The following is a 12,755-nucleotide window of genomic DNA, read 5'->3' as shown; positions in this document are numbered from 1 at the left end:
AAAAGTTTCCCACCCAAAACATAGACGTTGGAATTCGAACGTTGCAAATCCACAACGGAGAGATACCAAAGAAAAGGTTTCTTTCCATTCTGTTCATTGAGCTAAAAGAGACATCTTTTTGGAGACCTCCCTCCTGGGATTTAACACCGTACAAGAGAACTCATCAAAAGGCGCCTCCTTTTTGGGTTTTAGAGCTCGTTACCTCTTCTCCTCGTTCAAATTTCAAACCAATTTTTTTTTTTCTCTCAGACGCCATTTTTAGGAAGAGAAAGAAGGGGAGGAGGCAGGCGGTGTGAGAGCTGAAGAGGTTTCTTTGCTGCGGGAGGAGATGGCAGAATCCGCTTGTGTCTTCCGTGACTCGTCTCATGCTCCTGAGACTTCCAATGGTGAGAGGAAGGTAATAAGAGGATGTGAACCCACTTTGTTTTTTGTTTTGGTTCTGTTTTGGGTCTCTTCTTCTCGCTTTCCATTTTGAGTGTAAGAATGGTGTGGAGGTTTTGGGTTCTTGGAAATCTACTGAGGAAACTTTGATGGATTTTCTCAGATGAATCCGCTGGCCGCACTGGCGGACTCGGTCTCTTTTGGGAGATTCTTGTCGGAGTCGTTGGATTGGGGAAAATGGTCGTCCTTCAATCACAACAAGTACTTGGAAGATGTGGAGAAGTACTCGAGGCCGGGCTCGGTTGCGCAGAAGAAAGCCTACTTTGAAGCCCATTATAAGAAAATCGCTGCTCGCAAGGCCGCCGCATTGGAAGAACAAGCGAATGCAATCACAAATGAGAGTTTCATGGAGTCTTCTGATATAAAAGTTGAATCTGAAGAATTAAGCAGTGAGGTAGACGCCAATAAAGTGCAAGATGTCGAGGTTGCCGCCGCTGTTAGTACGAATTCTTGTGATTTGAATGAAGAAAGCCACGGATTAGAGGTAGAGAAGCTACAAGATGACCATCCTATTGATTTGCCTCTGCAAGTTGGATCATTGGACATGGTCGACAATGTTGAAAACCAGAATAGTAATTGCGAGGTTGAGACTGGAAGGATCCCCACATCAGAGAAGCAACCATTTAAGGTAGTAGCAATCTTGGGCTTATTGAAGTTAATTTTTTTGTTTGAAGTTTGTGATCCAAAGTTTGTCTCTCTTATCAGGAAAGTTTTGTTACTAATCAAGAGCACAGTGATAAAGTTGAGAAGAAAAGAAGAGTCCCTATTTCGGAATCATCACTAGTTAACAGACACTCTCCTGCATCTAAACATCAATCTTCCTTGAATTGGATGAAAAATAACAGCTCCACTCCAAATAATAGAAGCAAGAGGGGAGAGAGTCTGAACGAGAAAATGAGATCAACTCCAAATTTGATGCACATGTCTATCGATTTGAAAAGTGCCCATGTTGGCACTTCCACTCCCTCAAGAACTAAGAGCTCATCAGTTGTTGCAAAGATTCAGGCATTCGAAGCTGCCAGCAAGCCTTCTAAACCATTTAAGAACAACTATATTCAGCTCAAAACATTAACAATGGTGCTTCCCTACTTACTATAAGAGTCTTCATTATGGTGTGTGTTCAATGGTAAATTAGCTTTCCTTTGGATTGCAGGCATCTTCGAAAGGAATACCAAAGCCTGTACCGGGAACACCTGAATCAGGACATGGAAGGTAATGGTTCAAATTCTTAAATGTGCATCATGCAATGATGAAACTTGTGAACGCCATCTAGAGATTTTGTTGCACCCCTGAAGTACTGGTAATGTACTTATTGCAATTACTCAGAGTATTCCTTGATTTCAGGAGTAGGCCACTATCAGAACTGACACTTTCTGGAAGAAAGTCAGCAGCTGCAGAACAACACACTTTCTCATTTGAGTAAATAGTGCTTTCTCAGATCCCTTAGAAATATCATACAAATAAGATGAGGAAGAAATTGACTTACTGATTGCATATTTGTTCATGTAATAGCTACTCAAAATCTATGAGCACTACAGAAAGAAGATTGAAGAGCAAAGTCAACTCACCTTTTATTCGCCCTAAAACTGATGCAATTGCAGAAAAATGCAAGGAGGTAAATAGTTATCCATCATTATAAATTTCTTCCTTGTTCACCTTTTTAAGAACATAATTCATAATATAAGTTAATTGAGTGCAACTATGCCCTCAATTCTATGATAAGTTTAAATGGATTGTCTGGTAACTAGGTCTTAGAAATTTTTATCTTCCATTACTAGTTTGCAGAAGTTCTTGGATTTCCAATTTTGCCACAAGTATACAATTAGACTTTTAAACTGGAGTGTACGCTTCCCAGATGTTAGAAGTTTTTAATTTTCCCTAACAGTTTGCAGAACTTCCTAGATTGTACCAATTGTCAGGAGGACAATTCATATATTTTCCATTACATGCATGGTTTTTTAAATTGGAAATCAGAACATGGCACCAAAGAGGCAAATCGAAAATATAATTAAAAAAACACATTTTTGTTTTTTCATTGCTGCAGTTTTACCAAAAACTGCTGTGCTTTTAACATGAGTCTTTCATGACAATACTGAACTTAAACAGCTACGCAGTTCATTTTATCTCTCTTCGGAAATGTATTCTTCTAAAAGGCACTTATTAAGTGCCTAGGCATATTAACTCTTAATTACCATTTTTTATACAGGACAAGGCTGAAAGTGAATTAAGAGAATACCGTCAGAGCCTTTGCTTTAAAGCTAGGCCATTGCCTAATTTCTATTGCAAAAGTGAAGCAGAAAAGGATGCGAATAAGAAGGTAAAGCCCTTGTTCTTAGTTCTCATTTTATGTGGATTAATGGTGACTGTCTATCTGTAGTTAATATCATGAATACAACTTGAAGAAGATAGAAGTTTCTATAGGATTGTGCCGAAGAATTTTACCGCTCATCTAAATTAGGAGTTTTTCAGCTCTACTTTAAATATGAGAGACTTTGTATAAAGGAACCAAGCATCTCATTAAACTAGACAAATTAAATTATGAAGGAACTATTGGCAAGATGATAAGAATGTCTATCTTCAACTCTTAAGAGTCCTAGCATTTTAATTAGTCGAGAAACTGACTGTTAGTTCTTGAAGCCAAGATCAACTTTGTCTAAAGGAACCAAGCATCTCATTAAACTAGACATTAAATTATGAAGGAACAAGTGGCAAGATGATAAGAATGTCTATCTTCAATGCTTAGAGTCCTAGCATCTTAATTAGTCGAGAAACTGACTATTAGGTCTTGAAGCCAAGATCATACTACATATTATGATGTCTCATTGATCTCAACTTGAAGCACCACATAAGGAGGCAACCTGGAAGATTATATGGCCTCTTTCAAGATATCTTGATGTGCCAATAAGAGAGATAGTAGAAGATCATGTTTAGAACTCATGGTTTTAGACAAGGACAAAAATACTAAGGTAAGGTATTATATATCATGTATACATTGAACCTTGTTCCCTGTCACATCTCAAGGATGTACTAGTAGTGCTAAAATGACACTTCATACTTAACATTCTAAACAGACAGGTGCAGAAGTAGCATGCTAAATCAGTGTGGACTAAGAGAACAATTTATAATTGAAAGTTGGAAGCTTTTCAGATGATTTCTCAGATCCTATCTTATAGTTAGGAACATGGAAATGTGCCTATATATAAAGCTCATTTGTTGGGTCAATTTGCCAATTATTTTGACAGCCATGCATAGCTGTTGTTTCTCATGGAACATTTTTAATTTCAACCTTCCAGTACTTCTTTCTTTTTCCTAACACATGGACTTTAACTATCAGCCATAACCTAAATATTTTCTTTCAAATGGTTTTTAAATGATGAGCCTGAAGGCCCAAAAAAATGGATCAGGAAAAGTTGAACATGAGGCTGAAGATGTATTTTAAGATCATGATTCTTGAACAGGGACATCAGTTTATTTGGTGAATGAGGGGGCATTCTTATTGTAGAATGAGGTATTCTATACCAAAGCAATAAAAATAATACCCTATTGACACATTAAAGGGAAGATATAATTCATGTTGCTTGTTTTAGTATTACTGAGCTGAGCAAGAGGACATAATGAACAAGGAGAGAGAACTTGGATCTTCAATTGAGGAGTACAAAATATAGAGAAAATTCATTATGTCTAGGCAACTAAATTATATGTAAAGAATATTAGAAAACAAAAGTACCGACGACTACAAAGTGTCCCATGTCTCCTGAAACTTTAAACATAATTGAATGCCCTACAAATGAAGCATAGGTAGGGATTTAATCATCAACCAACATCAATTTACTCTTTGTCAAAGATTTAGCATAGAAGGGCCACTTAGGTTCTGTTTTGAAAATCTGTCAGGTTATTTTGAAAAACCATAAAATCAAATTAACTTCATTCATTTCTTTTCTTTAACTTATGTGCAAGCTAGGTCCTTGCGCACCTTTCAAAACTTCAAATTCAGATCCATCTGGATCATAATAGCATCTTGACAACTGAATTTATCTTTCCATTTTTAGCTGTTTACTGTTTATTTCCTTGTTATTTTAGTGATACAAACAGTAACAATCTAGTAATGATAAAGACATTGAAATCAACATATTGTCTCAGAATTTTGATTTAAAATTTTCCCTCGCCTCATTTCTGTTCTTCATTTTAATTTGAGGTTTCTGTAAATGCATGCAGATTATATCGCCGCATCCCCAATCTCCCATACCTGGAAGGAAAAGCAATTCCAGAGCAAACTTAGATCGCAGTCCTCTACCTGGTTTGAAACCTTTCTGCAAGAACAGCAAATCCACATTTGTTATGAAGGGTCTTGGAAGAACAAACCAAACTTTAGATTCTTTTTCAAAAAACCACAGTTAATATAACATTTTCTTGTACTAAGATGAAGATCTAATACTACTTCAGGAAGGCTAATTTAGGATTAATTGAGAGGGAAATGAATTTATTCTTTATAGCATGGTACAGTTTCATATCTTCAAAAATGATCTGTTCCTTGACCCATAATAAGAAGAGAAAAGTTTAGGTGTGAGACAACATACAAATCATACAGCTCTACTGTATTTAATTGCATAAGGAAGTAAGTCTCTTAGTGAATTCTAATCCAGGGACTTGGATGACTGTGCATCTGATGATTTGGAAGATATCTTATGCAAGTTACTTTTTTTCTATGTAATTTCTTTGAATCAAATTAATATTACATGTGGGTATGTACCAATTTCTCTTGCAAGGATGGTGTTTATCTTAGTATACAAGTACTGCTAAGAAAGAGTTTTGAATCCATTTTAAAGTTTAAGAAACAATTAAATGTAAATGTGTGAGATCATTAGCTGATATAATTTTTATCTCAAATGTTTACAAGGAGAGTGGATTATAATTTGTTCTGCAAATGAAAGAAAATAATTATAATTCCCTCATCCTTTATTGTTTTTCATAACTATAAACTGCTATCAGAATGTTCCAAGAAGCTTCCACATTAATCTATTCTCAGAGAAATTGGAGACATTATGAGACAAATTTTCTTTTTTCATGCATATAGGATTAATTATTACACATGTATCAATTAAAATATGTTCATTTCACAGGGCAACAACAGAGCAGGAAGATCTATGTTTGAAATTGTTCATCTTTTATTATAACTGCATACCAAAGCTTGTGCTTACTGAAATTCTTAGATAAGAGAAGGTATACTTAGTATACGATATTGCGCATATTTTATTTATTGCTTGAACTTTGAGGGAAATTATTGTCACATAGTAACAGAGCTGTTCAGTCATTATATCACTTAAGTGCAGAGGAATTTTGTCCACTGGATAGTGGATTACTGACCCAAATCTACCTCAAACCCTTAACCCTGAAGCCCTACAATCAAGTTCACCTTGAACTGTTGCTCAAGTACTACTAATGAGTTAATCATGTGTAACTTGATAGGCCATTAAAGGATCTTAGTTTGCATGTAGTGTAAAATGACTTTTAGGTCAATTTCTAAATAACACCCTATGCTATAATAATTGTATGCATGCTATACCCTCTCCTCTCCTCTCCTCTTGCAATCCAGTATACCTTCTTCTCCAGGCTTTCTCATTCTATAATAGTCCTCGCCGGCAAGCATGTGATAGTGAATGATATCGAGACCTTATTTTGAGAATAAAAAAAAGGAATAATTATTCTAGAATTAATCTTATTACTAAAGTAAAATTGACATTAAAACTACTTAAGCTACCCTTGTTTGCCCTTCTCATTTTCCCTTCTAAAATCTCCTTGCTTAAAATGTCAAACTCTTTCTTCATGGGTATTTTAGTAAATTCCTCATGCATAGATATTCAAAGCAAAAAAAAAAGCAATTAAATTAATAAAAAAATATATGCACTCAGTTCTATATGCTTAATCAAAAAATTAAATACAATTAAATTACAAAAGCCTGACGGGCAATGGCTTTCAGACAGCTTCCATTTGGACCCAAAAACCTTGATTGGCATTCAGAATCTCATGGAATTTGAACATTAAAGTCTACTACTTGCAGTACATGGTGCTCACATGCAATTGCAGGTCCAAGATATGAAGCTCATCTTATCTCCCCTCCTAAAAACCAATGGGTGAAATGATTGTCTTAAACCTACATACTATACTTAAAAGAATCCCCCCTTAAAAGAAGAGAAAGCTTATAGTCTCTCTTTAGAGGACATGGGACTTTTAAGACAAACATATGAGCATATATAATTAATCTGCTATCAATATAGAATGATATCAAACTTAGTGTCTGATAGAATCACCTCATGCCATTGTTGTCTTAAGTATATGATAAGTGTTGGTTAATCTATACTAACATTCAAATGTTTATAAAGCAATAAAAGCAATATATATATTTATAAATTTATGTAAATATAATCAATCATATCAACATTATTATTTCACAATTAGCCATTGAAGAGCATCTCTAATCCTCATCCTTTTGAGGCCCCACTCCCACTTCTTTCTCCTCAAAAGAGAAATACTTTTCAGTGGCTCAATAGCAAGTATAAATGTTATTCTAAACACCCACTCTTCCTAAACAATGATTGACCAAACTAGCCCTCAAATTTATTATCTAAGAGCGGTCTATTTTACCGTAGCCTTAACTAAAACGCTCAATTCATAAGTATTTTTATGTTTTCATCCCGTCGCCGAACAGTTCAGCGCTTTACTTAACTTAAACTTTTAGTATATATAAAACGCATATGAGTTCAGCGTCGACGATGAAATAGATCTCTTTTAGTAATCAATTTAAAAGACGGTCTATATTGGTAAATAAAATTTGGAACAGGGCTAGTTTGGTCCATAGGAGAAAAAAGAGGACTCAATCTTCCTTACGCATGCAAGAGGTTGAGCTCTTTAATAAAGTAGTTGCATGATTAGATTAGTACCCAAAGTACAGGGAGACATTAGAGTAGTAGAGAAAAACTTAATTGAGTGATATAATCAAAGATGGAATCTTGGAGCTTTGGAGGGTACTAAGAGTGAGGCATTGGCCCCAAGGAATTGGAGGCCATCTCCCAAAAAAACCCTTTTGTTTTTTAATTGATTAAAAATTTAGGGGTGGATATTAAAAATTATGATAAAGAGAAATTTGCATTTAACACCCTAATTTTTTACATATATGTAATATATACCCTGTAAGGGTTTTGATTATAAAATCTTGAAAGATAAGGTGTTGATAAAAGAATCAGTAAACGTATAGGGTGTTATTTGAAAACTTTCCCCTTTAGTTTATGTTATCGCTTGGAGTAGGGGAGTTATATAGTGACGCCCATCTTTTTAACCTTTATCTGAGCTGGGCTACAAAAGCCTATAACTCCAAGTTTCCTTTTTTGCTTGTCAGATTTGATATCTTCCCATTTATATCATGCCTACTATCTCTGTTTGCATAACGTAAACTCGGTCGCATTGTAACGCCACCATTAACGTGGATAAGAGAAAGGAAAGTTTACAAATCAGACCCTATCTTTTATCTGTTTTATAATTCACACTCGTTTTACCTCTCTTTTTAATTAACTTGAACTGTGGTGTTAAATATATTTTGTTATGATATACTGAGTAGTTTATAAAATCCTTTTACCAATCTTTTTCGTTATCCTTACCGCCTCGTCAAGAAAGGAAAATTTACAAATCAAACCCTATCTTTTATCTATTTTATAATTCACACTTATTTTTTGAAAATTTTATAACCATAATTAACTTGAATGATACCGGCAAAAAAATATTTCAGTATAATATGCTAAATAGTTTATAAAATCATCTCATTCTTTTCAATCTTTCTCATTATCCTTATCACCTCGTTCTGTGTAAGCTGAATTATTTGATCCTCAAATCGGAGTCAATTGAGATATACCCAGCTTGCTCATCTTCTCCGTCGAACTCCTTGTCAAACTAAGGATAGGTAAAAGAGGAGAGTGAAGAAGAAGAGGAGAAATGGGAGACGAGCAAAAATGATGGCAAAGATGACGGGCGGGAGAGAATGTGGGTAGAAGAAGATGAAAAAAAAATGGCCAGGAGGCTGTGGATTTTTTTTAACAATTTAGTTAATTTGAATTAGTTAAGATAATATTAGGGTGTTAAATAAAAATTATATATAAAAAGAGGGATTGAATTATAAACTCCTCAAAGACAGGGGCGTGATTTGTAAAATATCTGAATTTAAAAGGAAAAAAAACACCATTAACTTGGCATATCCCATCATATCAAGACAAAATCTTTTACTTTCACGCACTGGATCTTCACTACTTGCAAAACAGACCTTTTCTTTTTCCAAAATTTTGTTTAATATAAATAGATTTCTATTTCAACCCCTTTTCCCCCTTATTTCACATTTTGAACCCTGCTTTTCAGGATAAGTTGGAAGTTTCAATTGCTATCTCAAGGGTTTTTTTTGCATGTATACCCTTCACAAATATTTTATTTACTTATACCCCTGTGAGGTTTATATTTACATATAAACCCCTCAGAACATATGTTACTTTTCAAATTAAGTCTTAATAATTTAATAGAAAAAAATAAAAATATCCTTAACTAAAAAATTTAATGAAATCTAGAATAAGGATAGTTTTATTTTTTTTATATCTAAATAGTTTAAATTTTAACTATTAGTTAACTTCAGGGGCAAAACATAAAAAATCTTAAAGGGTATATATGTAAAAAATTGTGTTTTTTGAAGAGTATATATGTAAATATAAAAAGGGTATATAAATAAATACGGGACTTTTTGAATGGCAAGTATGCAACAAAAAAAAAACCTTCTCTAAAACACCCTTGCATTAGTTTTCTTTATCTCAGCACTACTGTAGCATTCTTGAGTTATCTTGACTAAATATTTTTATTTAATATTATTATAACATGCTAAATATGGATTAAAGTGTTTTTTAATAATTTGTAAAAATAGGGGGTCGGATTGGATAAGCAGTAAAAGGGAGGTGCGAAATATTTTTTTTCCTCCTAAAATAAAAGTCTTTTTTCCAACTCTATTTAGGAACTTCTTACACTTTGCACCCTCCATTTTCCATTTTTACATCGGCCCCAGGATTTTTCATAAAATATATATAATAAACACCTTTGGACTTTTAAGAAAACGATATGGTGAAAACTAAAATAAACTTATATTGTAAGGTGTGAAATGTAACTTTTCTCCAACATGTCCTCCCGTCCCTTCCTTCCTATATTAACACCCCAAAACCTTCCATGAGAGACAGATAGAGAAGAAGAAGAAGAAGAAGAAGAAGAAGAGATGAAGGGAGAAGGACCATGCAAGAAGCTCGTGGAATCCATCAACTATGCCGAGGCCACTCTCAACCGTCTGGTCGCCTCCGGCCGTGCCGGCCGCTACTTCAAGCTCGACCTCCGCAAGAGCAGCTTCACCCGCGAGCTCCGCGCCGGCGCCGCCACCTTCCTCACAATGGCATACATCATCTCCGTCAATGCCGCCATCGTCTCCGACTCCGGCGGCCCCTGCCAACTCCCCCCGACCCCCGCCTGCCTCTCTGACGTCAAGAACGACCTCACTGTTGCCACCTCCCTCGCCGCCGCCATCGGCTCCCTCGCCATGGGCCTCCTCGCCAACCTTCCCCTCGCCCTCGCCCCCGGCATGGGCGCCAACGCCTTCTTCGCCTACAACATGGTCGGCTTCGGCGGGTCCGGCCCCATCCCCTACCAAACCGCCCTGGCCGCCATCATGGTCGAAGGCCTCCTCTTCTTCCTCCTCTCCGCGGTCGGGTTGCGCGCCAAGATCGCCCGCATCATCCCCCGCTCCATCCGGCTATCCTCCGCCGTGGGCATCGGGATCTTCCTCGCCTTCACCGGCCTCCAAGCCCACCAAGGCGTCGGCCTCGTGGGCCCGAGTCAATCCACTCTCGTCACCCTCTCCGCTTGCTCGTCAACTGACCCCAGTACCGGCGAGTGCCAAGGTGGGACCATGCGCAGCCCCACCTTCTGGCTCGGCGCCGTCGGCTTCTTGATCACCACCACCTGCCTTCAGAAGAACATCAAAGGGAGCATGATCTACGGAATCGTCTTCGTCACCTTAGTCTCATGGATCCGCGGCACGCGCGTCACCGTCTTCCCGGACACCCCTCTCGGTGACTCCGATTACGACTACTTCAAAAAGGTGGTCGATCTCCACTTCATCAAGAAGACGGCGGGGCAAATAAGCTTCCGTGGATTCAACAAAAGCCAAGTGTGGTTCTCGTTGCTCACGTTGTTGTACGTCGACATTCTCGACACCACCGGGTCGATGTACTCCATGGCGGAGTACGCCGGTTTCGCGGACGAGAAAGGCGGGTTCGAGGGCGAGTACTTGGCCTTCATCGTCGACGCCAGCTCCACCGTCATCAGCTCCGCCCTCGGCACCACCACCGTCACCGCGTACATCGAGTCGACCGCCGGGATCCGAGAAGGCGGCCGGACCGGGATAACGTCCATCACCGTCGGTCTCTTGTTCCTCCTGTCCCTCTTCTTCACCCCGCTGCTAACAAACGTGCCGCCCTGGGCCGTCGGGCCGTCGCTGGTGCTCGTCGGGGTGATGATAGCGATGAAGATGATAAAAGAGATCGAGTGGTCGGAGACAAAGGAGGCGGTCCCGGCGTTCCTCACCATGGTGCTGATGCCGCTCACCTTCTCCATTGCTTATGGAATCATCGCCGGCATCGGCATTTATCTCGCATTGCATTCGTACGATTACATCCTCCAATTATGGAGGTGGATAGCGAAGATCAGAAAGATGATGAATGACGCAAATAATCAAGTGTCTGCTACTACCACCACCACCACCACCACCACCACTAGTGCGGATATCACACCACCACCTGCCTCACTAGTTTGAGGTGGATAAGTCCGTCCATGGATAGATAGCTTATTATATTATCCCTGCAATAGTTAATCCGCTTTTACTTTAATTTACTACTACTTATACCAAAGCTATGAAAACAAACATTATTCACTGATGTTTGTCATTGTATCATTGCTTATGTTATAATGTTTGCATATAAAAGTAATCTATATATCTATATATCATTTGACTTTGGAGGAGTTGGTAACGTATCCCACCCTTTAATTTCGGAGAAAAAGAGGAATTGGAGTTACTTTCTTTTAAGTCAGGTGGTGTCATTTTCTCCATTACTTTTGACCCATCTTAAGCGTACTTCTCCTCCTCACGAGATTCAAGTAGCAAACTGGCTCTTCTTGTTTACCTTTCTGTCTCTTTCTCTTAAAAGGAATGTCCTACTACTACTACTACTACTACTACTACTACCCTACTTGGGCTTCACTGGCAACCAAAAATTAATTAGATTAGATTTTAGGTCTTATAATTTTTTCTAAGTAATACCTGCCACATAGACTTACTTTTAAGTAAACCATTCCTTAACAAAGTTGTGGTCTCTCCATCAACAGCTTATTATCGGTTTATAACACTATCTTACTTAGGATAATAAACCACTTTCGCTAAATATATATATATTTGTAAATGAAAGTAGATTCTAAGGATGTTCTATAATATGGGTCGAATTAAGTCTGACCTAGTCAGTCCAGTTTTGTATATGAATTTTGCCTGATATAGGTTTTAAAATAGTATTATAATTAATATTTTACGTCTCATTTAGTTTAAAATATAATATAATTTTTTTTATATATTTTTGTATGAAATTTTAATTTAGTTTTCACATTTACTTACAGATTGCTTGTATATTTCAATAATTATATCTCTAGTTTTAGAAAATGAATATGAATATCTATATATATATATATATAATTTATTTTATAAAATATCACATTAGGGAGGAATTTTTAGCAAATATAACACTGGCTACGAAGCTAAGTGGATGGATGATTCGACCATTGTGTGTATCTACAAATTACACCCACATTAAGCATTTATTTTTACAAATACCCCCTCTCGTTACTAATCAGACAATTAGTTCAAAATAGCGAGGCATTTCTAATATAAACGAACAATTTAGAGGGTTAATATGCAAATATAAATAACATAGGAGGGTTTCCGCAAAATTATAGTTACAATATTGCAAAAATCCTCATGGAAAATATCCGTCCGCATTATTTTCAATTTTTATTACCCCCATATTATGCATTTATATTGCAAATAGCCGTTTTTACTTTAAAGACCACGGAATGATCACTAATGGCGGAGGATGTTCTTGGAGAATATATGATTAATGCAGGGGGTAATATGAAAGTATGCATAATGCTTTCGGATCTTCTACAATATAACCATCTTTCAAGGTGGTAATAGCAAATAG

At 37.1% G+C, this 12,755-nt stretch overlaps 2 protein-coding genes across 2 annotated transcripts; both read left to right on the top strand.

The window, feature by feature from the left end:
* Nucleotides 1–89: 89 nt before the first annotated feature.
* LOC140758179 (uncharacterized) lies at nt 90–5,206 on the top strand. Its single transcript, XM_073094266.1, has 8 exons — nt 90–397; nt 545–1,069; nt 1,147–1,518; nt 1,595–1,653; nt 1,786–1,860; nt 1,954–2,056; nt 2,648–2,758; nt 4,657–5,206. The coding sequence occupies exons 1-8, from the start codon at nt 329–331 to the stop codon at nt 4,837–4,839; spliced, it is 1,497 nt and encodes a 498-aa protein (XP_072950367.1). The 5' UTR covers nt 90–328; the 3' UTR covers nt 4,840–5,206.
* A 4,502-nt stretch (nt 5,207–9,708) lies between these two features.
* Nucleotides 9,709–11,535, top strand: LOC140758218 (adenine/guanine permease AZG2). Its single transcript, XM_073094306.1, has one exon. The coding sequence runs from the start codon at nt 9,734–9,736 to the stop codon at nt 11,321–11,323; it is 1,590 nt and encodes a 529-aa protein (XP_072950407.1). The 5' UTR covers nt 9,709–9,733; the 3' UTR covers nt 11,324–11,535.
* The last annotated feature ends 1,220 nt before the right edge of the window (nt 11,536–12,755 follow it).

This window comes from Typha angustifolia, chromosome 3, assembly GCF_048772165.1.
Source record: "Typha angustifolia cultivar Huaian chromosome 3, ASM4877216v1, whole genome shotgun sequence".
In the NCBI taxonomy this organism is placed as follows: domain Eukaryota; kingdom Viridiplantae; phylum Streptophyta; class Magnoliopsida; order Poales; family Typhaceae; genus Typha; species Typha angustifolia.
The sequence above is the reverse complement of the archived record's forward strand: the minus strand, read 5'-3'. Positions and strand labels throughout refer to the sequence as shown.

Excerpts from the sequence above, each read along its gene's own strand:
- LOC140758218 (XM_073094306.1), top strand. The coding sequence starts at position 9,734 with ATGAAGGGAGAAGGACCATGCAAGAAGCTCGTGGAATCCATCAACTAT.
- LOC140758179 (XM_073094266.1), top strand. The coding sequence starts at position 329 with ATGGCAGAATCCGCTTGTGTCTTCCGTGACTCGTCTCATGCTCCTGAG. Across the intron at positions 1,070-1,146 it reads CAGAGAAGCAACCATTTAAG|GAAAGTTTTGTTACTAATCA; the intron begins GTAGTAGCAATC and ends CTCTCTTATCAG. Across the intron at positions 1,861-1,953 it reads CAACACACTTTCTCATTTGA|CTACTCAAAATCTATGAGCA; the intron begins GTAAATAGTGCT and ends TTCATGTAATAG.